Raw genomic sequence first — 26,114 nt, 5'->3', positions numbered from 1 at the left:
GTCTACGAAATTAAATGCAAGAATTGTTTTGTCAAGTCAGAGAAAATTCTCAGTCTATTCATCTCACTTCAGTATTTTTATTTCTCCAATGATACATCCACCAGTGGAACCAGCAAATATTTTTTGCTACATCTGGTATTTTTGTACAATTTGTTGCTCAGTTTGTTTATCTTCTACAAATCTGCAATACTCAATTTTTTGACATCTAAAAATACATACACACAAAAAAAGATTCTTTGAATTGTTTGAGATATCTCAATTTTACACTAAATATATCTAATTATATCAGTTAAACCTTTACTTAGTCTACCTAAATGAGAAAAAGACTGTATGTCGCTTTATTTAATGCATATAAAAGGACAATTGACAAATTTTCAAATAAGTCATTGTTAATACTTGCTGTATCGGAATTGGTACATTTCAGGTGCATCAGGTTTTTTTTAGGAATAACAACATCACACTGATTTAGAGGTCTTAAAACTTGTGTATCAAATACTTGGCTTTATAGGGTATTCAAGATGTTTTATGCAAAATGTAAATTCATATGGTTTTTATGAACATCACAGGTTGCTCTTGCTTTACCATTTCTGACGATAGCTAGTGCACCACCAGAGGCAACAGTCTGCCCTAATGTTATCTCTTCACGTGTTCATTTACTGGATGTCACAGATGTATGCCAGAAGCACCAAAATATGGCGCTATCATTTTCAGCCAATGAGCTGCCCGTTTGTAACAGGTTGCAGCTGGCGTCACTACCGTGGCGGGAACGCGCATTCAAGACGTGAAAGCGGCTGAGAAGGAATCGGGATCGCGCTCATCTGTTTGGCTGGCAAATGCCTCTGGTGTAACAGGCCGATCATTATGGGAGACCCAGGACCCCGAGGCGGGATGGATCCTGACCCACCGACCGCTGCGCAGAGCTCATCGAGGCGGTTTATACCGGGATAAAACATTTTGTGTGTCCATAAGCAAACAGCCAGTCAGTGAGGTGCAGAGGACGCGGTGTTTGCTGGGATTTAATCAGAGCCAGAGTCGCGGCTGGTATCTTAACTAGGAGAGAGGGACGTGAGGAAACTGGGAAGACCGCAGTTTACAATCTATCTGGATCCAGCTCGAAAATCAGAGAATGATGGATGAATTGTCGATTACAAGCTGGTCCGGTCAGCCCAACCCTGTCGGAGCAGGGTGGGTTCATCCGGAGTGAAATCACTCGGCTCTCATCTGTTGGCTTCTCCTCCGCTGGGCGGCGATGTCCACTTTCTGCCTAGACCTGCAGACGCCTGCCGTGGTTTCAGCAACACTGGAGCTGGACAGCGACTGCATGGAGCCCCGGGCAAGCCCCGCCGCTCAGGAGCCCGGCGGCTTTCAGGGTCACCCGCTGCGGCACGCCGGCTCCGGAGGCCTCGGCATGGCCTTGGAGGAGGAACTGGCCATGCTTTCCAGGGACCGGGACGACGAGGAGGAGCTGTCGAACCTAGAGACGCCTGCGGTGGGGCATAACGCAGACTTGCTGTCGCTCTTCCGTCAAAAGGAAAAAGACTTGGTTTTAGCTGCTAAACTCGGCAAAGCGCTGCTGGAGAGAAACCAAGACTTGACCAAGCAATATGAGAAAATGCACAAAGATCTCAACGAGAAATTAGAGGTAAACTAAGGAAAGTTATTTTGAGTTCTAATTTTGCCTGAAGCCTCTTTTGGTTTGTTCTCATAATTCCATAATCCTATAGTCAAGTTCGAGCCTTCACAATGTAAACAAACTCCGGAGGTTCATAACAAATGCTGCCTGTAGAGCTCCACGCTCAGGCTGCTAAAGAAAGAGGGGTTCACCTAACATGACACAATTTTTGATGTTACAGCATATTTGTATCTAATGTGCTGGGAACTAGTTGCATAGTGTGCCGTGAATTGAATCTTGCTGGTCATTTGATGTGAACACAAAGTCAGCTACAAAGCCAAATTGTCAAGCCAAGCCCAAAAAGGTGAAGCATAGTCTGTGAGTTATTTCACACCATTTCAAATTATGGTCAGGGGGTCAACATTTTTAAAATTGGACCCCTCATCATCACCCACCTCAACACCATGGGGTGTTTTATTGGCATTACCCTTTACCTGCCTGAGATATGTTTGTTTACAGCAAATGCTGTACAGTTGAGCTTTTGTTTTTGTGTTTTCAAAATCCTTAACACAAGCTAACACGTGGCCTGAGAAAAAACACAAAGACTAATCCTGTGGTTGTCCAGGGCCTACCGTACCTTGTGTACATCTGTTCAACCCTTTGATCCAAATTCATCCTCATACTGCAGCTCATCGAAATAGGCTGCCTCTTAATATCAAACTCTTCTTATCATTGATGTTGTTACAGTTCTTTAAATCCTATTCTTACAGCAGTGATGTTATTTTGTGAGGTTGTTTTGATTCTCTTTGATCCCTCCTTTTGTTCGGGCATATACTCAGGCATAAAAATTGTGGCCACACAGATGCCAGCTGCTTCAGTCTTGACTAAACCAAAACAACAACCCCCATCCAAACTCTGGCAGGCACTGGTGGTGCAGTGCATCTGTGCACTATTCACTGGCATCTAGAGAAAAGAAAGAAGCATCTTTTTTTCTGAATTATCACTCCAGGAGCTAGTAAACAAGACCGTTTCAGTTCAAAACCACTATATTATTTCGGTGCAGTTATTGTGACTGTCTTGCACTTTTTTGTCTTGTAACAAAACTTCTGGTGTATGTTGCAGTGGTCAAACTTCCTTAATTCTTAACAATGTATAGTCATGGCCAATGGTGTCATCAGCACCATAGTGTAAATAACTCAGACTTAAGTGCTTTAAAACAACTTGGCTGTCCCTGTTGTTGTACAAAAACATTTAGTGTGGGGGTGAAGTTGCTGTCCTGAACTTTTTGCTTTCAGTTTGGTGAAATATTTCCAACTTTCTCTGTATTTTGCAGCACCAAAAACTATGTGAAATATCCAACTTTATCACACCATGGTGTTTATGTTCTGTAAATTTAGGGCCTACCTATGACCCTCTCTTCCCTTGTCCCCATGCAGCACTTGGAACAGGAAAAGCATGAGTTGCGTCGGCGTATGGAAAGTCGAGAGGGGGAATGGGAGGGCCGTGTGGCCGAGCTGGAGACGGATGTCCAGCAGCTGCAGGGTGAACTGGAGCGCCATCAAGTCCAGTTGAGAGAGGCTGACAGAGATAAGACCAAGGCCATCAGCGAGCTCTCCGAACAGAACCATAGACTGCTGGAGCAACTCAGTAGGGTAAGGAGCAGTGTGTGTGTGTGTGTGTGTTTTGTTTGTGTGCGTGTGCTTCAGATGTACTGCTTCAGTCATGCCGGGCCAATCTGCATGGAAGATTTAATTAGTCTGGGCTTTGAGTCACTGTGTCACATGGTCTTAATGCTGCTTTAAACAACTTTGTGTGAGTGTGTGTGTGTGTGTGTGTGTGTGTGTGCCACTCAGTCCAGTTCAAGTCTGCCTGGCTGACATGACATAAGATGCTCAGCCAAGTGCAGTTTCAGCGCCCCTCAGGTTATCTACCACTATTGAGCCTGTATTTTTCTAACTCCACCTGAATTATGCTAACTCATCAATATAAAAGTGAAGCTTCCGGGTCTTATGTTGAATAATTTAAAATGATTAGACTGCACACTTATGCAATACCACTCTGCATATTGGCAGGTAAATTGAGTGCAGTTATTTTGAACAGACCCTCTGCCCTATATGAGATATTCAGATTGATTGATGGATAGATGGATACAATCATGCTTGCATTTAGCGGTCCTCAGGGTTGGCATGAGGACTCAAGGCTATATCTTTTTTGATGTGATGTATTTTACACATGTCAGGAGAAACAGAGATTGGCAGTCGATGTAGATTGATGAATCTGAGAGTGCTAGCGTCTGTAGCTACTGTTGATTAATCTTTTCGAAGTAGTTCAGCACATCTCCAGTCTTTTCTATGTACACCAGATCAAAGACACTTTATCCATACCACAGAGGGGTCACAATTTTCCTCTATTGCATGAATTATAACCTAAACATAATTAAATGTTTTACTGTGTTTTATTACCTTTTTTTATGGCTTAAATTATGAAAAATGTATATAAATAAATGTACTCAAAAATGGACCAACATATAATTCTGGTGGGATATATTGCAATAGTAATTAAAACATTTTCTTGATGGAGTTTGTCTAAATATGGAAAAAGAAGTCAATTTTGGAAACCATGGTTTCTCTCATATCCATGGAACAAGGCAGTGCAAACAGGACTTCCTGATCATGTATGGTAGACATTTTTATCACATAAAAGTAGATGACCCCCCTTCACAACCAAAAAATTAAATTTGGATTTCATGTTTCTACCTTTTAGAAAAAACGAGATAAAGTAATTGTTGCCAGAGGGTTCGTGATGGAAGAAGAGCGCCACCTAGTGGGGTCAGTAAATGCAACAGTTGATGAAGCTTAATTTGGACTTTACTATTACTAAAACAACAGCTCTACAATAAACTATATCTTTGTGAAGCCTTCAATGTTTATATTTAATGAGACAATGTAAGAAAGGGTGTTGATTTAACTCCAGTAATCTTTGAGACTGTTAGTCAGTGCAGAATAGGAAAATGAACATTTATATTATATATATACTATATATTATGTTACATTTCTCAAACTTTGTGGTTGAAAAGATATATATTACTCCAACACACTTTATAAATGATATGTCAGGGGGGCAAGCTTACAGGTGTTTATACCGCATAATAGTAATGCGGTATTATCACCTGTAAGACCATTATAACAACTTAAGTGCTGTAAACTGAAGCATCAAAGGGTTGTCAGCTGGCAGTGGGTGTCAAGGCTCCAATTCAGGATGCCCCAGAGCCATAAAGGTTGACAAGCCCGTGCAGGTGCTTTGATAACTCCGTCAGCAGCTGTGTCTATGGTGAGCTCACACTGTGTTGTTCCCTTCTCTGGGAGAAGATAGGTCTGCTGCCAGGCACACGCTTTTCAGGAAGGAGAGGGCTATGTGTGGTTGATTTTAACCCCTAGCTGGCTGCTGTGCAGAGCAGCTCTGCTTTTCATCTTGATCAGATGAAATCAGCATCCTGCCCTATTATGCTCCAACACCATCATCACATTGCAGTCAAGGACTGCTCTGGACTGGTCAGTCACTATGGATCTAAGCAAGAGCGGGCACTTAGCATAATTAAACTGCATTTAATTAAATTGAAACCTTGGTGTGGGAATCTATAAAGATATTCCCCGAAAGTGGTATATTGTGTTTTTGGGGGGAGCATATCTTGGTCTTTGCGACTCAGTGAAATTTATGAGACTTAATTGACTGCATTGATCCAGTTCCATGATTCAGTGAATTGGGCAGACAAAGGGAGACCTGCTGGGTAATAGAATAAATGAGGTCAGCCATAGTGCTTGCTTTCTCTCTCATTTTATTCTTCTTTCTCTGTCTCTGTCTCTCTCTCTCTCTCTCTCTCTCTCTCTCTCTCTCTCTCTCTCTCTCTCTCTCTCTCTCTCTCTCTCTCTGTCAGTGCTCATTGTTACACACTTGGCTGTGACTAAGTAATGTTAATTGTTTACTGCTTTGAGTGTATAGAGGGAATGTAAATTTACTAGCCTTCTATTTTCATCTGCCCTTCCCCCGTTTGTCATAATCGTTAACTCTTCAACCAGAACAGTCTTATTATGATCTAAACTGGTTCAGGCCTCCTGTAAGTCTTGTCCAACACCGGGAGTAGCACATGTTCCTATGCACTGCCCAAGCGATTATCAGCTTGCTATTGTAGTCCTTTGGCATGCCTGCTGAAAATCACATTTCAAAGAGTAGTGACTGGAAAATTCACACACTTATTGAGGATGAGGCTCCTAAATGACAGAACAACAACATTCACAGCCTCTGAGTTTACAATAACACTCCAGCTTGTAGCTGCCATTACTACGCAATAATAACCATGCGAACCATATGTTTATCGTGACTGTGGAGAACTTAAACATGCAATATGTAAATTTCTGCCACTAGGGGTCAGGAGGTTTTTACCAAGAGCTGAATTACACACAGGTCTCCTCCCCTCCAAACTGAATGGGCCAGGTGAAAACTGCTAAAAAGACAGAATAAAGTAGTTTCACCCTAAAATGACTATTCTTCCAACACTGTTTGGTTGACAAATGACATGGTCCTGAGCTGTCGCTAACATTTGCTCAGCTTGTTTCTCTGATAACTTTAGATCCAGACATCCGGTTAAAATATTTATTATAATTATGTATCATGTAAAACATGTAAAATGTTGTATAAAACTGAACAAAACTTTTATTTATGACAGCTTCTGGCAGACAAATATTAAAATTTGGGATAATGTCAATTCACAACTCAACAAAATATAAAACATAGGTGAATTTATTTTTAGATATTTTAAGGCAGAAAATATTATGCTTTTAAGTAGAAAACAAATAATAATTTTAATAGATAGATCATCAGAAATTAATACAAAATTTGAAATTCAGAAATGCCATGAATGTAGATTTATAGAACTAGAGAAATACATTGCAGACATTTGTTTTTTTTAATTTCTGGATTACTAACATTTTTTTAAAGTGTGGACATATTTATTTATTTAGGAAGTTTCTCCCGTCTATATAACTGCAAGTGATTTCTAAAGCAAACCTTGCAGGCAAAATTTGATTCATAATAACAGTGCATCGCCTTCCTAACAACTTAAGAATTAGATGTTAACAGGACCTTAAATTGGCTGCAGTGGGATGACCTTGAGAAGGCAGGGCACTCTATAGGAAGTGATGTCAGTGGCAGGGTAAGATATAACACAGAGGGGATTAGGCTATAATCCGTGCTAATAGCCTTGCCATATGCATTCAGTCAGGAACCAAAACAACTCCAGTCCATACTCTACTTAATTAATAACAGCAGGTAACTTAGATATTTGGACAAAGAAGATCAAGAAATGTAGCATCTGGCTTGTCACGTTTATCCTGAGCTGACACAATTACCCCCTGTGGTCCTATTTGGGTGTGGCTATGTGCATGTGTGGGTGAATTTTCTAATACTGGATGAAGAAACTATAAATTGTATTCAATACACCCAGAGAAAATATGTTAAATGATCTAGGAGCAGGGCTTTGGAGGTGTATGCTGGGCCTTGAGTGTGAGAACAGCCAATCTCCTCAGGCCTAATCTGATCAGAGTGAACCAGCAGGAAGAGTACCTTTCTCTAATTACATTACCACACATGCTCAGAGAAGGCAGAGGATGCACTGACTCCAGCATCAGTGTTTGCATGCTTTATGGCCATGGTCAATTTTACTTCTGTCAACCTTACTTACTTAATTAAATGTTGACAGCAGTCTTCGGTGACTCAGACTTTTGATATATATATATATATATATATATATATATATATATATATATATATATATATATATATATATATATATATATATATATATATATATATATATATATATATATATATATATGTATATTCTCTCAGGTTTTCAATCCATATATATAATAATTATAATATAATAATTTCCTGAAGGGCTTGCCATAAAATATATTTATATCATATTTTCTGATAATCCAATACATAGATAGTCTATATGAAATGACCACATGACAAAGCCTGTGTTTGTATACTCCATGTGAATAAAATACTTAACAATGACTGTGACTGTGATGAGTATTTTTCTGATTTAAATCTGAACTTTAATGCAAAATGAACACAACAGTTTCAAGTGGAATTACAGAGAAAAACAAATATTTCCAGCTTTACACTGACAGTATTTACATGCATGCACACAAGAATAAGATTAATTCAGTTAAATTTAATTACAATGGCATATTCCGATGAGCAAAATTCTAACCAACATTTGGGCCCAAAGTGTACCGTTATATATTATTCTCCACCGTTACTATTGAGAGAGATAGAGATGTCCTGAGTTGTATGCATTTTGGGTAATGGCGGTCAAAGGTTGGAGAAGCCTGTGACCGGAAGGTTGCCTGTTGGAGTCCAGTTTTTCACTCACAAGTTGTAAATGGTAAATGGACCTGCACTTATATAGCGCTTTTCTAGTCGCTTTGCGACCACTCAAAGCGCTTTACACTACAGACTGCGCTCATTCACCCTTTCACACACACATTCATACTGGTGGCAGAGGCTACCCTAAACGGTCCCACCTGCCACCATTGGGAATTCATTCACACACCGATGAACACAGCATCCGGAGCAATTTGGGGTTCAGTATCTTGCTCAAGGATACTTCAACATGTAGGCTGCGACAGTCAGGGATCGAACCACCAACCCTTCGGTTGGGGGCCAACCAACTCTACCAACTGAGCCACAGCCGCCCGCAAGATACTGAACCCGAAATTGCTCCCGATGCTGCCTTCATCATTCATCAATTCCCAACGGTGGCAGGTGGCACAGTTTAGGGTAGCCTCTGCCACCAGTATGAATGTGGTGTGAATGGGTAAATGAGCGCAGTCTGTAGTGTGAAGCGCTTTGAGTGGTCCAAAAGCGACTAGAGAAGTGCAGGACAATTACCATTTAAAGTGTAATGGGAAAACACTAAAATTGATATAGGATTTCATCACCATCCATTGAAAGATGACAAATGATTACATTGAATTATCGTCCAGCTCTGTTTTTGAATGACAAAACCAGGATTTTGGCATCCCATGTTGTGTCTGGCCTCATCAGTACAGTATAACCACACAGTGAAGCTGAATCCTGGGCAGTGGCCCAGGATTCAGCTTCACTTCTCTTTTTACAACTTGTAGCCAGCATTGAACACAGTCCCTGGGCATCTCTCCAGCCATCAGCTCCTTTCACATCCAGTCACTGGAACACATGACGTCTGCCTTCCATCAGCTGAAGGTAGCTGTTGCTCTCAGGATCAGCTCTGTTTGTCACGTATTGTCACTCTCAGTATTTGTTATGCAACTGTTTGAACGTGGGGTTGCCCATCCTCCATAAGTCTAGACAAGGCAGCGCTCTGTGAAAGTGACTAAGGAAAATACCAGAAGCATTGAGACTACTAGTGGCAGCTCCACCAATCCCACTTCTCCGTGGTTGCTATGACAACCAGAGTGACATGCAAATTGAAACTCCATGTGTTGTTACCATGGGAATGTGCTCTACAGAATGGCACAAGGAAACAGATAGTTTGATGATAGGTCATGCCACCAAATACCTCTGATGCATCTGTAGTCATATGCTAGATCATGTTCCACAGCCATACACTACCTGCAACTAAATCGACAGGAGTGATTTGTACTTTTCAAGTTTTTGGCCCTCCTCTGGAAAATACATGTAAATATGTAGTATTTACTCACATAAATGTCAGAGTAAAGAGGCGGTAAAGAAACATGTCTCTCTGCTGAGCCCCTTTGCTGCCCTGGATTCTGATTTGCAGTCTGATTTTCCCCCGTTTGTCCTGTGACGCTGATAGTGCCTGGACTGGGATCTGAGGAATTTATGTGCAGATTAAGAGAGTATCTGCAAATCAGGCGGTCTGCGGTCCAGTCTGGGGTTTTTCGACATGATCTCAATCTGTCAGTATACTGGGTCAGTGGGTCAGATGTCACTTTACCACTATGACCTGCCGCTGCACTGGCCTACACTGACTGCACATCTGTTTCCCACATAGAGGAGACAGGATTGTGCAGCTGAAACTCACATCTGGCCACCATAAAAGAGACATTAGATTATTGTCAAATTCTTCTGCCTCTATATCTGCCTAAACTCAAATATGGCTTAGAGAATAAGAGATAAGACACTAGAGAATAAAACTCCTTTATGAGAATTATTTTCTCTCTGTCTTTACTGAAGTCTCAAAATCTATCGCAGTTGGTTCTTCATACCAATATATATTTATATATGTGTATAAATATATATATATATATATATTTATTATTATTATTATTATTATTTTTTTTAACACAGTATGGCAAAATGGTATAGTTTTAGTGCTTTGTAGCTTTGTAATGTATAATGTGTAATAGTCCTTTGGAAGGTGGATGACTCATTCATTTATTTTAATAAACATTTAAACATTGTATGTTAGAACACTTTGTGCGCTTGGCATGCATAAGTCTAATAACATTTCTTAATACCAGTTTTACCACATTCTGTACAAAGAATCACACAGGTTTACTTCCAGTGTGCTGCATTATCAGTGGCAATTTTAAGGTAGTTGTACTTTACTTGAGTATTCATTTCAATTTATTACTTTCCATTTAATGTAACTTTATACTTCTGCTTCACTACATTTCAAGGCAAATCTTTTACTTTTTACTCCACTATATTTAGCTGTCAGCTTTAGTTACTTTTCAGGTCAAGATTTAACATGAAAAACATGATCAATTTAAAGTGATTAGACTTAATTTTTTTTTTAAATTAAAACTCATAGCAGTATATTAATCTGTTCAAATGAGCCCTACCTTGAGAAAGTAAAACACTGCTTACGTACATACAGCAGTACAAATAATCTAATATTATTTTTTTTAGAATATACATAACAATCATAGAAGGTACTCTTGTCTCACAAGACTCCGGCCTGCAGCTCTTCTGTGTGGAGTTTGCATGTTCTCCGTGTCAGCGTGGGTTCTCTCCAGGTCCTCCGGCTTCCTCCCACAGTCCAAAAACATGCACTTAGGTTTTTAATTGGTGACTATAAATTGCCCGTAGGAGTAAATGAGAGCATGATTGTCTGTCTCCATATGTCAGCCCTGTGATAGTCTGGAGACCTGTCCAGGGTGTACCCCGCCTCTCTCCCAATGTCAGCTGGGATCGGCTCCAGCCCCTCATGACCTGAGTACAGATAATCAGTTAAGGGGAATGAATGAATGAATCTGAGAAGGTCCATTCTGCAAAGTACTTATACTTTTCATACTTAAAGTACATTTTAATGCTGATACTTTTGTCTTAAGTAAGTGTTGAATTCAGGACTTTATCTTGTAGTGGAGTAATTTCACAGTGTGGTATTAGTACTTGTACTTAAGTAAGGGATCTGAATACTGATTATTAGTAACTGTTCAGAATGGTGCTGAGAACACACAAAGATTACAAGCACCACCACCAGCTGTTGAGCCTCCTTTCATCTCGTTGTGAGCTTGTGGGAAGAGGCAGCAGTATGTAGTGCCACCTGGAGGCTGTACTTCAGATTAATATTAGTCATCTCAGTTTTGACTCAGCACTCAGTGACTGAAAGGCAAAGTAGATTTAAATATTGATTATTTGATCTCAAATGTGTGGTGATTTGCTTAGAGTTGGGGACTTCTTGCCACAGTAATAGAAATGGAATTTGTTTTCAGTTGCTGATCAGCTGCTCCCTTATTTGTGTTGTTAACATGTTAATATTTAGTCTCCTCTGTGAGCTGTAAAAAGTGAATGGTTTTAAGGATTGTACTCCTGCCATGGTAGTGATGATAATATCAGCGGCAGCTTCCTGAGTGCAGCTCTATGCTAATGAAGCTCAGCCAGGCTCTGTGTGACCCGATCCCACCTGTCCAATAAGCTCAACTGATGCACTGAGGCTGCTGCTGGGGTGGATTGCACAAATACTGTACTGAGCAGTGGACTATTTAAGGTTTTTAAAAAGGGCCGTGACATTTGGGCTTTCAGAGGAACAGCTTTCAAATGCAACATTAACAGAGACAGACCAGAGAGGGCTGATTTAAGTGTGTGTGTGTGTGTGTGTGTGTGTGTGTGTGTGTTTCTCCACTTGCTATCAGACTCCAATGACTCACCTCAGTGTCTTAGTAAGGTGACACAGGCTGACACATATGCAATCTTTTTAATTGAATGGGGCAGTTAATATAATTCTTAAACAACGTGTTATGTCAACATCACCAGCAACAATAATTAAAAGGGGAACTCAAACAATTTTACAGGACTTCAAGTTTGAAAGTAAAGAAAACCCAGGGTGCGAGTTAAAAAGAGCACCATAAGTGTCGACTGAGCTTTCCATAGTTGAGCTGCATTGTGTCAGTTTTGACAACCCACTGCAGGTGCAGTGCTTCATCGTTGGAGTACTTTTTTACTATCCTGTCTTTCTGTTTGTCTGTCTGTCTCCATCTAGGCTGCAGAGGTGGAGAGGCAGCTGTCCACTCAGGTCCATTCATTACGGGACGACTTCAGGGAGAAGAGTATGTCTACAAGCCAGCACATGACACGACTAGAGACTCTACAGGCTGAGGTGAGCATTGTACATCACTTTATACTACAAGACCAATTCCAAAAAAGTTGTGATTCTGTCTTAAATGTAAATAAAACAGTGTGATCATTTGCTAAATAATATTTTACATATATTCAATTGAAAAGTCTACAAAGACAGTATATGTAATGTTCAAATGGTAAACTTTATTGTTTATTGTACAAAAACAGTCATTCTGAATTTGATGCCTGCAACACATTTTTAAAAAAAGTTGTCACTGTGTGACATCACCTTTTCTTTTAACATTACTCAGTAAGTGTTTAGGAACTGAGGACAGTAGTTGTTAAAGTTTTGCAAGTGAAATTATTGCTTGATATACGACTTTAGTTGCTCATATAATATGCATTGCTTCATAATGTGTAACACATTTTAATGGGACACAGGTTTGGGCGGCAGATAGACAACACACTTTTCCACTTTGCGTCAGTCCATTTCAGATGAGCTCAGGCCCAGAGAAGATGGTGGTGTTTCTGGATGTTGTTGATATATGGCTTAAACTTTGCATGGGAGACCCTTATTTGTAGATACAAGAAGTGTTCACAAGCCCATGTAGGATGAATGTCTATATAATCATGTCGGTTTTTAATGTACTGTGGCCTAAGGGATCATCTGTCACAAAGCAATATTGGTTTTCAGCCTTGCATGCAAAGATATCTCTAGATTCTCTGAAACTTTTAATGATGCTATGTTACTATCACCTGTTAAAACTAATTAATCCATTTAGGATCTTCCAAACATGTTTCTAAGTGTTCTGTAACATTCCTATTCTTTTGTTTGCCCTTGTTCCAACTTTTTTTTAAATGTATTGCTGGCATAAAATTTATAATAGCATATAATTTAAGAAAATCCATAAAGTTGGCAAAATGTTACTGACATTACATTACTTTGTAATTGCTTTTATTTATGCTTTACATAGCCCCTGCACTTTGTTCGTGCACACAGCTTTAACAGTCAGCCAACAAAAACTGAACAAAACACCTTTCTGTACAGAAGTACTGTAAGTTACTTTTGATTTGCACAAATAATGTTGTTGGTACTCAGCCAGTATCCTGAGTGCCTAAGGTGACAACAGAGAAGTTAAAGTGAGACTATGTAACTGTGAGTTGACTATGAATTATTAACACATTCTCCTTCATGCAGATAAACAGTTTAATTAATTAGCAAAAATGCAGTCTTGTTCAATTCAGGAGTTTTGCTGCTACAGTTTAACTTGGTCTGGTATGACCAGAAGCTAATCATGGCTCATGTTAGCTAACTTTAGCAGACTTTAGATAGATATTTCTGTGTTATTGACTCTATCAAGGTAGTTGGCTTACAATCTTGATTCCAAAGAAGTTGGCATGCTGTGTAATACATAAATATTGTTAAGACAAAGATTATAACAGAAGACAAGAACTGTAAAGCCAAGGTACAGTCTGTGTATGGATCTTCATATGAAAGTTGTGCTTGTTTGGAATGTAGTTAAAAAACAACAGAAATAGTCTTTAAAAAAACAATGTTTTTAAAAAAAAATATAAGTCACAAACATTGGCAAATTATCACATTATGTTTTTTTTTTATGTTGTATAATGCTTTAGCAGGTTACAGATGATCATTTTGATGGTAAAAACAAGATGTAAACATGTAAAGTTTATAATGTATAAAGTACATAAACACAGAATTTAATTAAATAGAATATAGGCTGGTTATCCAATATCAGTGTCAATGTTTCCCTAAAAGGAATTGGAATAGGAAAATTCACTGTCCCATTATTGTGAAATTACCACTTCTTGTCACAAGGGCAAGTCTCACTTTAAAATTGGAGTTTCTGGTGAATAAAATAACTTTAAATAAATTCATTCTGGGCAGTTTTGGGACAAAACTCTTAAACTACTTTTCCTCTCTTTCTATAATCTCTCTCTCTCTCTCTCTCTCTCTCTCTCTCTCTCTCTCTCTCTCTCTCTCTCTCTCCTCACCGATTGCTCCTTCCCTTAACCTCCTTCCTTCTTGGTTGGAGCAGCAAGGGCTAGAAGTGAGTAGTTACCGAACGCTGTCCGTCAGCCAGACTGCATGCTGCATGTGATACTTGTAGAATAATAGAAACAATGATTGCACCATTATCTTCTTTTTGATTTCCTATCGCATCTCTCCAATTAAATGTGATGAGTTAATGATGATTGAATACCCTATATAACTTTAAATGGAAAAATGGTAAATGGACTGCACTTATATTGTGCTTTTATCCAAAGCGTTTACACTACAGACTGCGTTCACACACACATACATACTGGTGCCGAGGCTGCCACGGTGCCACCTTCATTCATACACATATGAACGCAGCATGGGTGAGCCATTTGGGGTTCAGTATCTTGCCCAAGGATACTTCGACATGTAGGCTGCCATGGTCTGGGATCGAACCACCAACATTCTGATCAGTGGGCAACAGCTCTACCAACCGAGCCACAGCCACCCCACTTTAATAACTCAGCATTTTTAATGTCACGTAATATTAAAGAAACCCAGCTCTTGTGTTTTTACCTTAAGTAAATCCTTATTCCTTATGTCCACTTGTTTATTGCAATCCCTGTTTCTTAAGATGAAGCATGAAACACCTGCTTGTTTAGCATGAGATGTGTTGTGATGTCAGTGTCATGTGTGATATCAGCCAGATAAGTCATGAACACAGGGACTGTAAGAGCACAAAACAACAACAACAAATCAGATTTCCCCATAGCTTTTCTTCAAAGCCAGGCAGAAAACACCCAGACTGCAGAGCCTGCGCTATAATTGGGAGAAAAGACTACTGCTCTATATTTAGCTGAGATACTGCAATGTCTGGGTGCTCCCACTTTTCCAACGCTTTTCCTATATTTGACATGTGCTGATGACTAATGGCTTTTTGCCCTTTATGTGTGAACACAGATACTTTAGCAGCCCCAGAAATATCCAGAACCTGGCAATGTGGATGCTCACATGGTAATGAAAACAACTGATCCACATGTAAGCCCCTGCACTGTGAAGTAGGTTACCAGATGTAGGTCAAACGCAGGAGGGATAAAAATGAACAAGAACTGATGTTTGTTTAATGGGGAAAGCTGCTCATGCTGCTTCAAGGGAAAACAGTTGATGAGGGACATGTTGTATTGCTGCAATGCTAGCCTTCAGTAGATGGACGTAACACATCCATGGTCAGGAGTAAGCTGATATCTAGCTTTGTGGAGACGCTAACATATCACCAAGACATTCCTGAAGACGAGGGTGGCAACTGACGCCTACGCCCTTGCTAGGCAACAAACATTCTTTAGGCCAGTGGGAGTACTTTTTAATCTTGTATAAGAGCCCAGCTTACTTCAGAGTCAGGAAAACAACAAATTGAGCCTTTAATCAGGTCCATAGCTGCTATCGAACAGGAAATCGAAACATTCCTCAGTTTCTCCATTTAATGCTTATTTCCCACGGTATAGTAACTAACTGGTGCTGTCTGACATGTTAGATTAAGATGCTGTCGGAGAGGAAGATGGAGCTGGAGTGTCGGGTGCACACCATGCTGGAAGAGAACGAGCTGCTGCAGAATACAGTTGACGACCTCCGAGAGAGGACGCTGCTGTTGGAGAAGCAGTCTCACGAGAAGGATCTACAGGTACACATGAATTATGAACCTAAAATCTTACCTCTGTAGATATTGTGAGTAAGTTTTCTTCTACAAAGCTGTGTGTGTATAGACATTACAATTTCTCCTTTAAGTTGTCAACCAACCCATCATCACCTGACTCAGCACTGTGAATTCACAGTTTTGCTTCCTCTCATGTGTCCAGCTACGGCAAAGCCAGCTTGAGCTTCAGGAGGTTCAGGTGTCACACAGGCAGCTGACTGCTCGGCTGGAGGAGTTGACCGAGGAACACAGCCTCCATAGCCTCACCCCACACCCGTCCAGCCTGCTGTGTGAGATAGAACAGAGCATGGAGCAGGAGGAGCAGGAGCAGGAGAGAGAGCAGGTAATTACAGCAATATTGTGTTGAATCACTGTCAAATAATTTGCTGTGCTTTTCTAGACACTCTGCCTTCACCCTGCTTGTCTATTTAGCTGCGTCTTCAGCTATGGGAGGCCTACTGTGAAGTTCGCTCGCTCTGCTCCCATCTCCGGGGAAATGACGTCACGGATTCGGCACTGTCCACCGACTCTTCCATGGACGAGTCCTCGGAGACGTCGTCAGCCAAGGATTTGCCTACTGGGAGCCTCCACACCAGCCTGCTCGAGCTACGGAGGCTCACACAAAATCTGCTGGATGGCAACGAGTCCACGGTAATGAACAGCACACAAATAGAGGCATTGTCAAAAGATTCTCTATTTAAAAAGCGAGGTAATGCCTCATTTTAAGGCTCTAGTAATTTCCCAAGAATATCCATGGATGAAGGAAAATAGAGACAATGGTCCTAGACACTTTAGAAAGCAGCAGCTCATTTATTTTAGCTTTTAAGTAAGAACCATGCAATGATATAGTAGAACCAAAGGCGACATTTCGTCTCAATTAAGCATGTTTGTAAATTAAATGGATATGTATACAGTGGCGGATTTAATACATTTTGCAGTGGGCTTGTCTCTTTTTGCTTGTTTTCAGTGTTTCCTGCTGAGTTAATAAACTGATATATAATGGAGACACACAAAAACCACTAATGTCTTTCAAAACCTTACTGCTATATCAAACACTCTTCTGTTGCTATTCAGTCTATTCTGGATACTTTGCATTATGTTAATGTTGTTTATGTCTGTTTATCATTGAACCGCACTAGTGCTTTTCTAGTCTTTGCAACCACTCAAATCACTTTACCCTATAGACAGTGCTCATTCACCCATTTAAGCACACATTAATTATGGTGGCCGTGGCTACCCTAAACTAAACAGTTCTAGCTGCCACCATCAGGAATTCATTCACACACCAATGAAAGCAGCATCAGGAGCGATTTGGGGTTCAGTATCTTGCCCGAAGATACTCCGACATGTTGTTCCCATGGTCAGGGATCGAACCACCGACGATCAGTGGGCAACCTTATCTGATGCCCAAAACAAAACCTCATGGGCATGCAGTAGTATAATTGAATCAAACTTAACCTTTGGAGAAACACAGCCCAACATCGCGATACGGTTGCCAATCCCGTAACCAGAAAGTCTGTGAGAGAGTAAAGTAATCATCTCACCTGTATCGCTGTCATGTGTAGGGGGCCAGAAACAACTTTGGTACAAGAAAGAACTAAAAAAACTAGGAAACACAAGCACTTACCTGCAACAAGCCTCAGAACAAGGCACAGCCCCTGTCTTTACAAGTGAAGTGATTGAAGCTGCTTTTAAGTACAGTTGGAAATGTTGATATGAAGCCCTCTGACAAAAAACAATAACTGTGAAATATGAAGTCTACTTGTATTACATGGGGGAAACAACTTTTATCAACATGACGTCACACAAATGGGCCATTTAAGTGACACCAACACACAACCCTGCAGTAAATCACGGCCCATCTGATTCCTCCAGCCTAATGGTTACGTCACAGTATTAGGAACCCTGGGACCAGTAAAATGAAGTGTTACCACAACAGATATCCCAGTTGCAAAGTTGGTGATGCTGCAAAGATGAAACTAATTTTGGAAAGGCACTTTAAAGACAGCTAACTTAATAATACCTCTACAGGACCAAGCCTCTGTGGGCCTATTTTCAATAATAACCTGTGGGTGGTTAAAGCACATATACATACAGTGAGTGTGTGATGTGAAGTGCTGTGTGCCGTGTGTTAAAAGGGCTCGCGGCGCAGTGATGAAGAGGCTCTGGAGGAGCAGGTGAGGAAGCTGGGAGAGGAGCTGAGGGAAGTCAGAGAGCTGTACGAAACGGAGCAGGAAAAAACAGGCAGCAAGGAAGAAGAGGTGCTACAGCTGCACAATCAGGTACTGGCTTCATATCTGTACGTGTGCTCACACCTCATGTTCACATTCTCTATGTCAGTGAAACATAATCTGATGTATTTAGAGGTTCAAGTGTGAGCAGAAGGCAGACATCTTCATTCTGATGCCCTCACAGTTGGTCTCAGATCTCATCCAGTCTTTCTTGGCTTATTAACATCACATTAAGGAGCTCTCATGTCTAAGAATGACATTCAGACAAGATGGTGCTGCAGTAAGTCCTCACCAGTTTGTGTGCCACTGTGAATTTGATTTATGTTGTTTGTAATGTGGGACATTGCTTGTCCCACAACCTTGTCTTCTTTCTGCCAGGACAACTTTCTGTCTCCTGTGGGTTTAATGTGCCATTGTACATGATTTACACAAAAACAGCTGCGCGCGCGCACACACACACACACACACACACACACACACACACACACACACACAGAGCAGTAGTTGTGATGAACTGGGTCAACTAAACATCAGTTTCACACATGAGCGCCCCTCGGTGTAAGGTGGACTTTAGAGACTGGATGCAATCTTGAATTTATGAGGCCTGCGTCTCACAAATATCTGTCATTCCCCCATGTGACCTGCAGATGGCGCTGCTCTCTGTAGAGATGTGCTCTCTCAGGGAGGACAACGAGCGGATAAGGACAATGGCTGAAGTCCGAGAACCCAGCGAGCAGCTCCAGACTGCTATCAGAGACAGAGATGATGCCATAGCCAAGTAGGATCACATCACATGCAAATATGATGATTAGTTAGTTCATAACAACTTGGGTGTTGTGTTTAGAGATTGACAACTGTTCCTATTAGCATTAACATTGTACTCAAGGAGTTAATTGCTGAGATCCAGTATGGTTATATAGTTAAATTATTTAAGAAGGACTTTAATTTGAACAAACATTTTTGTTCATCAAACTTATTTGGAAGAGAAAACAAAGGAAAATGCTAAAATGATTACCCAAATTGTACAAGTTGTTGTAAGCTTCCATCAAATTAACATACTGACTTCCCACATTGTCTTACATACAGTGTATTTCAATGTCAACCAATTCTAATAACAAAAACTGAAAAAACAAAGAATAAGTAAATAGCTTAATTAACATGATGACTATATGTTCGGTATCAGCAAATTGCTGACTATCTAAATAAAAAAAATAGTTAAAAGTAGCAGAAATAGTAGTAAAAATAGCTATATGACAGCATTTCTAAATCACCCTGCATGCAATGTTTTCTGCATTATGTTCTGTAAAAAAAAGTTTCCACATCGACTGTTGTCCAAGATGTGGAAAAAAAATATGGTGAAAAGTACTGCTGTACTGTGCAAAGAGGGATTATTACAGCTCTTACTTTTTAACCTCCAAATGAAGTGGTTTAAATAATCTGACTTGATTTTTGGCTTCTTCTTCATGTTGCTCGAGAAATTACTTTCTTAAGCATTATGTTATTGAAATTGAAAACTATGAGAAAAAAAAACAAAGTTGTAATGAACAACAAAAATGAATTTTCCTTAGAATTCGCCTTTTTTGTCCATTTTATCATTTTGGAACACTGATAAGATACAGATTATAGATGGAAAATATGCTTATTTGTTTAATAAAAAAATATAAGGCTACAAACTGCAGCTGGTTACTTTAGCTTAGCATAAACACTGGCGCTGTACAAAAAATAATCTCATGCCTGGTTGCCATTGAGTCTGTAATGTTAGATTGAGTGATATCTAAATGAAAACGGTGAACTCTATGTGCAGCTGTGAATATCCATGTCAGTTGTTGCTGTTTGTGTGTCTTGCAGGAAGAAAGCGGTGGAGATGGAACTGGCCAAGTGTAAAATAGACATCATGTCTCTGAATAGCCAGCTCCTGGACGCCATCCAGCAGAAGCTCAATCTGTCGCAGCAGCTGGAGGCATGGCAGGTGGGTCAAAGGTCACAAGCGATACATTAGTAAAAGCCTTATAGTACTATTGTTGTACTTTGGTACTTTGATTATCTTAAGGTCATTACGTAAATAAGGTAGTTCTGTAAATGTGGTTTCTGGTAACTGCTAAAACAGTTAGCCCACTTTCCTTCCCCATAAGCTGTTTAACTTTTCAGACAGTTTTAACACTTATAGAATCTGTGTACATTCAATAAAACCAATCAATTAACTTCTGAGTGTGAGTGTGAGTGTGTGTGTGTGTGTGTGTGTGTGTGTGTGTGTGAGTGTGTGAGTGTGTGAGTGAGTGAGTGAGTGAGTGTTCCCTCCCTCCCCTCCCTCATCTGTAACTAGCAGCTCTTTCCTTTCTCTCCTCCCTGCCCACAGTTTGCCTCCTCAGGGCTCTTTACTGTTTGGCTCTTGTGGTTTCTGATCTAGTGGCCTTTCTCAGCTTCCGTACCACCCTTTCTCCCCTGTGGTACCCCCCCCCCTCCTGCCTTAGAGGTGAGCCCAAGCTGCGCCATCTCGCCGTTTCACCCTGCACTAACTTGACTACATCATGCTGAGCCATTCCATGCCACAGTTAACTGAGTCAGGAGAAACGCCCATCCCAGCTCCCTGCTTCTCTGAAACCATTAATCACCTCAGAGATCCATCCAAACCCACCACCCATCTTCTCTCTCCACCTGCCTCTGTCTCCTCTCTCCATACACCTGTATCCCCTGAAGGTTTTTAGGAGATTGGTCTACTGGTCGGCTTACCTGTTGAGAGATGAGGACACAGACATCAGAAACACCCGTTAGATCATAAAGCATGGGTGGTGCTGAGTTATATTAACGATACTGTTGAGAGATATTAGGTGACATTCAAATTGAAAAGACTAACATTGTACTAATAAAACGTCTGTTTTTAGTCTCCCATCACAACTGTTGCCAATGTGACTTAGCAGCTTGTCAGAGCCCCCTGGTGGCTTTACAAGAGCTACTACCAAGCAACATGACAAGTTTTTCCATCCTCTGAATAAGTCTTTGGTATTTTGTGCAATACAGAACAGTGGTTTATCCTCCACAAATCGCAAAATGATCAATAGGATAGGAATCACCAAATGATGTGGACTTTCCTCCAATATTTGCATTTTGTGTGAAATACTGTATATTTTTTACTTTCTTTATGGGGTTTCTGCTGTGTCTTTATTATGCAATCAAATAGGATCGGTCTGAGAGCAAATCTTTCCATTCTGCGGTCAAAACATAGATTTGAGGGCAAAACTATTGACACTGCAATAAAGGTTTTATTGCAAAGTGAAATCAATTTGTGATTAAAAACGAATTATTTTGGGTCAAAAAGTTTTGTTTTCTCTTAAGCTGAATCTCTTGAGCGGGACCTACGCTGAAAGATGTAAGACAAGTCTACTGGCCTGTCCTGAAGTGACAGCTTAGCAACAGCCACTGCTGATGGAGCTAAGCTAGCAGCTACAGGCAGACAAAGTAATATATTTATTTTAACCCAGTACAATATCATAGAGCATTAAACAAAAGCAAAATTGATATTATGTCTTTTCTGCTGCTGCTCTTTTTTATATCTGAAGTTGCAATAAAATATTTTTTGATTGTAGTGTCAATGGTTTTGTTGTCAGACCTATTCTGTTCGATTGCATAATGAAAACACAAATGTAACCCCATACTTTTTAGGCCTCTGAAAGCTATTAAATTCATTTTTTTAGCTAACTCTTCACGACAGGTAGACATACTCCACAGCTGCTGAAGAGTTGGGGAATCACTGTTCTAGAATAGGATGTTACCAGCAGATGAGCTGCCAGAAGCCATGGGTACTGGTTTCTCTTTTTATGGAGGGGCTGCCCCTGATAATTCAGAACAGTACAGAATCACTCATCATATCACACAGGCCCATACACTGTGGCCACAGCCACCCTGAAGTATCACTTTGGTATGTGTAGCCTTTTAGAGGCTCAAGTTTGGCATTTTAGTACAACGCTGAACAAGACATTGTTAAGCGACCTAAATGTCAACACCAAACTGGACAACACTGTGGTAGTGACTTGTCAATCACCAGGTGGCCCGCCCGAAACCATACCTTGTTTTATCTTCTATTTTACTGTAAATCGGACCATAATTTACAGCATGAACATCATGCTGTATTGAGGAAGACTTGAAACTAGAGATTGAGGGAGATTGACCATAAACCTTTTCATATACAAGCAGATATCTCTGTGGTTGCCTCTTGCACAGACCCAACAAGGCCTTTGGAAGCTCTAAGCTGACTGCATTAACTGGCTCATGCCATTTAATTGGTTGGAGGTCTGATCCCTAGCGCCTCCTCTCTATGTGTCAAAGTGTCCTCAAGCAGACACAGAACACTGGTGGTCAAGTTAGCACCTTGCATGGTTGCTCACTGCCATCCATTTGTGAGTGTGTGTTTTATTTGGTGAATGAGATTGAGATTTTCATTGTTTTAGTTTTATTATTTAATTGCATGTGTTCATAAATCTAAGTTTATGATTAACCTGTCACACTGAAGATCTGAGGCTAGGTACTATTACATAAAACAAATGATCTACCAGGGATCACAAGTGATTGTGGTGTCTCTATAATCAATAATAATAAAAACAGGTAACTTGATCGATGAGTCTGATCTTCCCAAAACTTCCTGTACCACCCCACCATACTCCCTCTCTGTGCGACATTTCTCTCCTGCCTTTGTCTCATTCACGTCTTTGTCCATGGTTTTAGGATGATATGCACAGAGTGATTGACCAGCAGTTGATGGACAAGTACCAGGACGAGTGGCGCTCGGCCCCTACCTCCCTGTCAGGGTCGTCGAGGGCCCACAGCAGCCAGTCCTCCAGACGGGCTCACCGCATCTCCGATCGCGACAAGAGACTTTTCTCTTTTTTCAAGAAGAACTGAGCCCGATTGGACTGGTCCTGAGCACAGCAGACACACAGACAGACAGACAAGGCGAGGGAGAAGGAGGGAGCAACATCACAGTATAGTGGTAACAACTCAGCCAAAGATGGGCAGTGGCACACACTGAGGTTTGGGGGGGGGGGGGGGGGGTCATTTTGCACTTTATCTGTCCCATTACTCATCTCTTCGCTGATTAATTGGCGACTTCTGATAATGAGAGATAGAAATATATGAATAGGACTTCCCCATTGGCTTTGGCTTCAGCCCCTCTGATAGAAAGCTCTCGGTCTTACAGAACATGAACAGGGTCACAAAGTTTACCTCCAAAGAGGAAGGTTTCCTTGTAGTGCCTACGACCATCTCTACTAGCCCACTGCCAACTCTGTAGAGAGGGAACACTATGTACAAACCCTCACTGTATGCATCCCAGTTATCAGGCCAAGGAGTCTGGGGAAAAAGAGGTGGATGTAGTGCACGGTTGTGGTAAGAGACGAGGGTAGCAGGACAGAGCTGTGTGTCACAATGTGATGCTGCAGTCAGCTCACATGGGCTCTCTCAGGTTTATTCATTTGTTCAGGGGATGTTCACAACATGAGGCTTGATGTGTCAGTGTGCTGCATATCTGACAAACCAAATGACAAAAACAAAGCTTATTTTCTTATTGAAAGCATTGCAGGTGAATCTTACGGAGAGGATTTACAATGGTTTAATGCCCCAGGCCCAAACCTCCAATCAAAGTACCTTTATAGGGTACTTAGTGATTTCATATTGCACTTTCATAAAGTCTGGGGACTTGTAATAGACAAAGATAGACAAAAGCTGCACTTGTCAATATTTTTATATAAACCATATCTAATAGAAGTCAAACTCATAGTCAAACCGACAGAGAATTATCACCTGACTAAGGAGCATTTAAGCCTCTTTTTATTTTTTTTACCACCGCCAACGAGGTTTTCAGTTTGTTTGTTTGTCAGTAGGATAATGGAAAAACTACCAATCGGGTTGCTACACAGCTAGAACAGTAGTGGAATTCCTCATCAGGCAGCATGTCCTTGGCGGAGGTCTGCGCTCTCTGAGTGCACTTGTAGTGTAGATTGTTGTTTTGGCTTTGCTCTGTCAATTTAGCCCTTTTTTTTAGCTGCAGGCAGCTGTTTTAAGCTGATTGTACTCTACCTGCCTTAGCAGACACAGTTAGCATGTAGCTGGTGAATATAGTGGAACGTTAAGCTACTAAAGAGGCAGATATTTCTGACCAAACAGCTAGAAGAAGAGTGAATATTGACCTTAAAATGTCTTGCTTGGCCAAGGACTTAACTCCAAATTATTGCTAAGCTTGTTCGTGCCTGATGGATGTGTGAAAAACTGTTGGCTAACATTTGCAAAACAACTATCCATGTTTTATATTTCAAAAGGCCAGTTTGTAACACAGGTTTTCTGTTATATATCTGTAGTATCCTAGTTGAGATCACCGTGATGACTTCATCAGGAATACTTTTCTCAGACTTAACAAAGCTCCTGTGGGCCTCAGTGAAGTTTCATGTTTTACGCTGAAGTAAAACAGAATCAAGCTTGAGCAGGGACAGAGGATCCTTAAATTGAGTGAAAGTTTAAAAAACAGCACTTGTTAGTAGGGCCTGTCGGTCAGTGGTGAACTCTCTGAGGCCTTCATGCTCATCTCCAACATCTGAATAAACCTCTGGCTGACTAAAGTGAGTGACATTGTGTGTCTAGGTGGTATAATTTTTCCACAGTTCATGTTACACTTGACATTCAATATATTTATAATTTTTCAAAGAAAATGGCGCTTTCCGACTTTGTCCTCATGATGTCAATCATCTTTCTAGTTGACCAAATTTTCTAAATGTTTACATCAGCTTGAGAAAGAAGTATGTAGAATGCTCATTAACCCAGCTCGACAATAATGTTGAATTTCCTATCATTAGAAGGCATGTCAATGTACACAAACGTCACTAAATGTCCTCTGCAGCGCTCCATCTGAGCTGCTTTAGTTCAACACTAATAGAAAAGGTCTACCTCCATTCGCATTGCTTCAATACTTCATAGGCACTTTGATTTCTTAGCTGCCGGGCTTCCGTTTTAGGTGACATATCTGTGACTCCATTAGAAATACAGTATGTGTTCTCCGAGCATGAATGATTTACAATGTGGCACAGTGATGTCTCATGTCTGTCTGTGTCTAATGCAGCTGTGCAAACCTATGCAGATGTCTTGTTGTCATCTCAGCTGGTTGTTGGGAAGGATCAACCCAAAGAATGATTTTTTTATAAAAAGTCGAATAGGTTTGGACAAAATTGTTATATTTATAAGAAAAAATGCATACCTTTTTGAATGACATTTTTTAGAGAGAAATATTCCTGTGTGTTGTTTTTTCTAGGTTGTTGTTTTTCATGTGTGTAATTTCACTGATGAGTTGGACATGATCACATTTGTCTATTTGACTGTTTGGGTATGTCATGTAGTAGAGCTGGTGAGAGATTCATGAATACTTCTTCGTCTCATCCAAATTATTCACCAACTTTTTGTGTTACTTACTATGATGACCCCGAGAAGTCTCATGAATCTCAATTATTTATCCAAGACTGCAATGCCTATTACATATTCAGTTTGGACTGTTCTCTGGACCACTTCCTGATAAGTCATCCTTTATAAATAGTCTATAATAATTTGTTTTTTAATTGTTAGTGGATTGTAGATGAGGAAAAAAGTACCACTCTCATGTCACAGGCTACAAACCAGTTAGCTTACAAGACATGAAACAGTGGCAAGCAGCGAGCCAGTTGCTCTTCTCAACTCTCCATCAGGTGTTCCCCAAAATGCCAAACTATTAATTTAATAGTCATTAATAAATGGTGAACGGGGTCATTAATTAAGGTTTCTAACAATAGGTTAGACAAAAGTCTGCCTTTATAAATAAATAGTTCATAAATTAATGTTGGTCCGAATGCTCTGCAGATTTTATCCAGGCCGTCATAGTCTTCCTGATCAGTCAAAGAGCTTTAACGAGAAAAACCTAAATGATACACGGTCACCCATAAAAATGGAAAAAATATTTTTTACCTCTTTCCATGAAATGGTTGTGACAATGGGATTTAT

At 40.4% G+C, this 26,114-nt stretch overlaps 1 protein-coding gene across 1 annotated transcript; it reads left to right on the top strand.

Annotated features, from left to right (window-relative positions):
- The first annotated feature begins 916 nt into the window (after positions 1-916).
- On the top strand, positions 917-23,100 carry bicdl1 (BICD family like cargo adaptor 1). Its single transcript, XM_059336264.1, has 11 exons — positions 917-1,642; positions 3,049-3,264; positions 12,108-12,224; positions 14,242-14,253; positions 15,715-15,861; positions 16,037-16,216; positions 16,306-16,524; positions 18,012-18,155; positions 18,752-18,882; positions 19,953-20,073; positions 22,824-23,100. Exons 1-11 carry the CDS (start codon positions 1,250-1,252, stop codon positions 22,998-23,000), a joined length of 1,857 nt encoding a protein of 618 aa, XP_059192247.1. The 5' UTR covers positions 917-1,249; the 3' UTR covers positions 23,001-23,100.
- The last annotated feature ends 3,014 nt before the right edge of the window (positions 23,101-26,114 follow it).

This window comes from Centropristis striata, chromosome 7, assembly GCF_030273125.1.
Source record: "Centropristis striata isolate RG_2023a ecotype Rhode Island chromosome 7, C.striata_1.0, whole genome shotgun sequence".
In the NCBI taxonomy this organism is placed as follows: Eukaryota; Metazoa; Chordata; class Actinopteri; order Perciformes; family Serranidae; genus Centropristis; species Centropristis striata.
This window is presented reverse-complemented; position numbering and strand designations above follow the sequence as displayed.

Bases quoted from the DNA above. Each gene is read 5' to 3' on its own strand.
- bicdl1 (XM_059336264.1), top strand. From the start codon at position 1,250: ATGTCCACTTTCTGCCTAGACCTGCAGACGCCTGCCGTGGTTTCAGCA. The intron at 15,862-16,036 runs GTACACATGAAT...TCATGTGTCCAG, and splicing joins CTCACGAGAAGGATCTACAG to CTACGGCAAAGCCAGCTTGA. The intron at 18,883-19,952 runs GTAGGATCACAT...TGTGTCTTGCAG, and splicing joins AGAGATGATGCCATAGCCAA to GAAGAAAGCGGTGGAGATGG.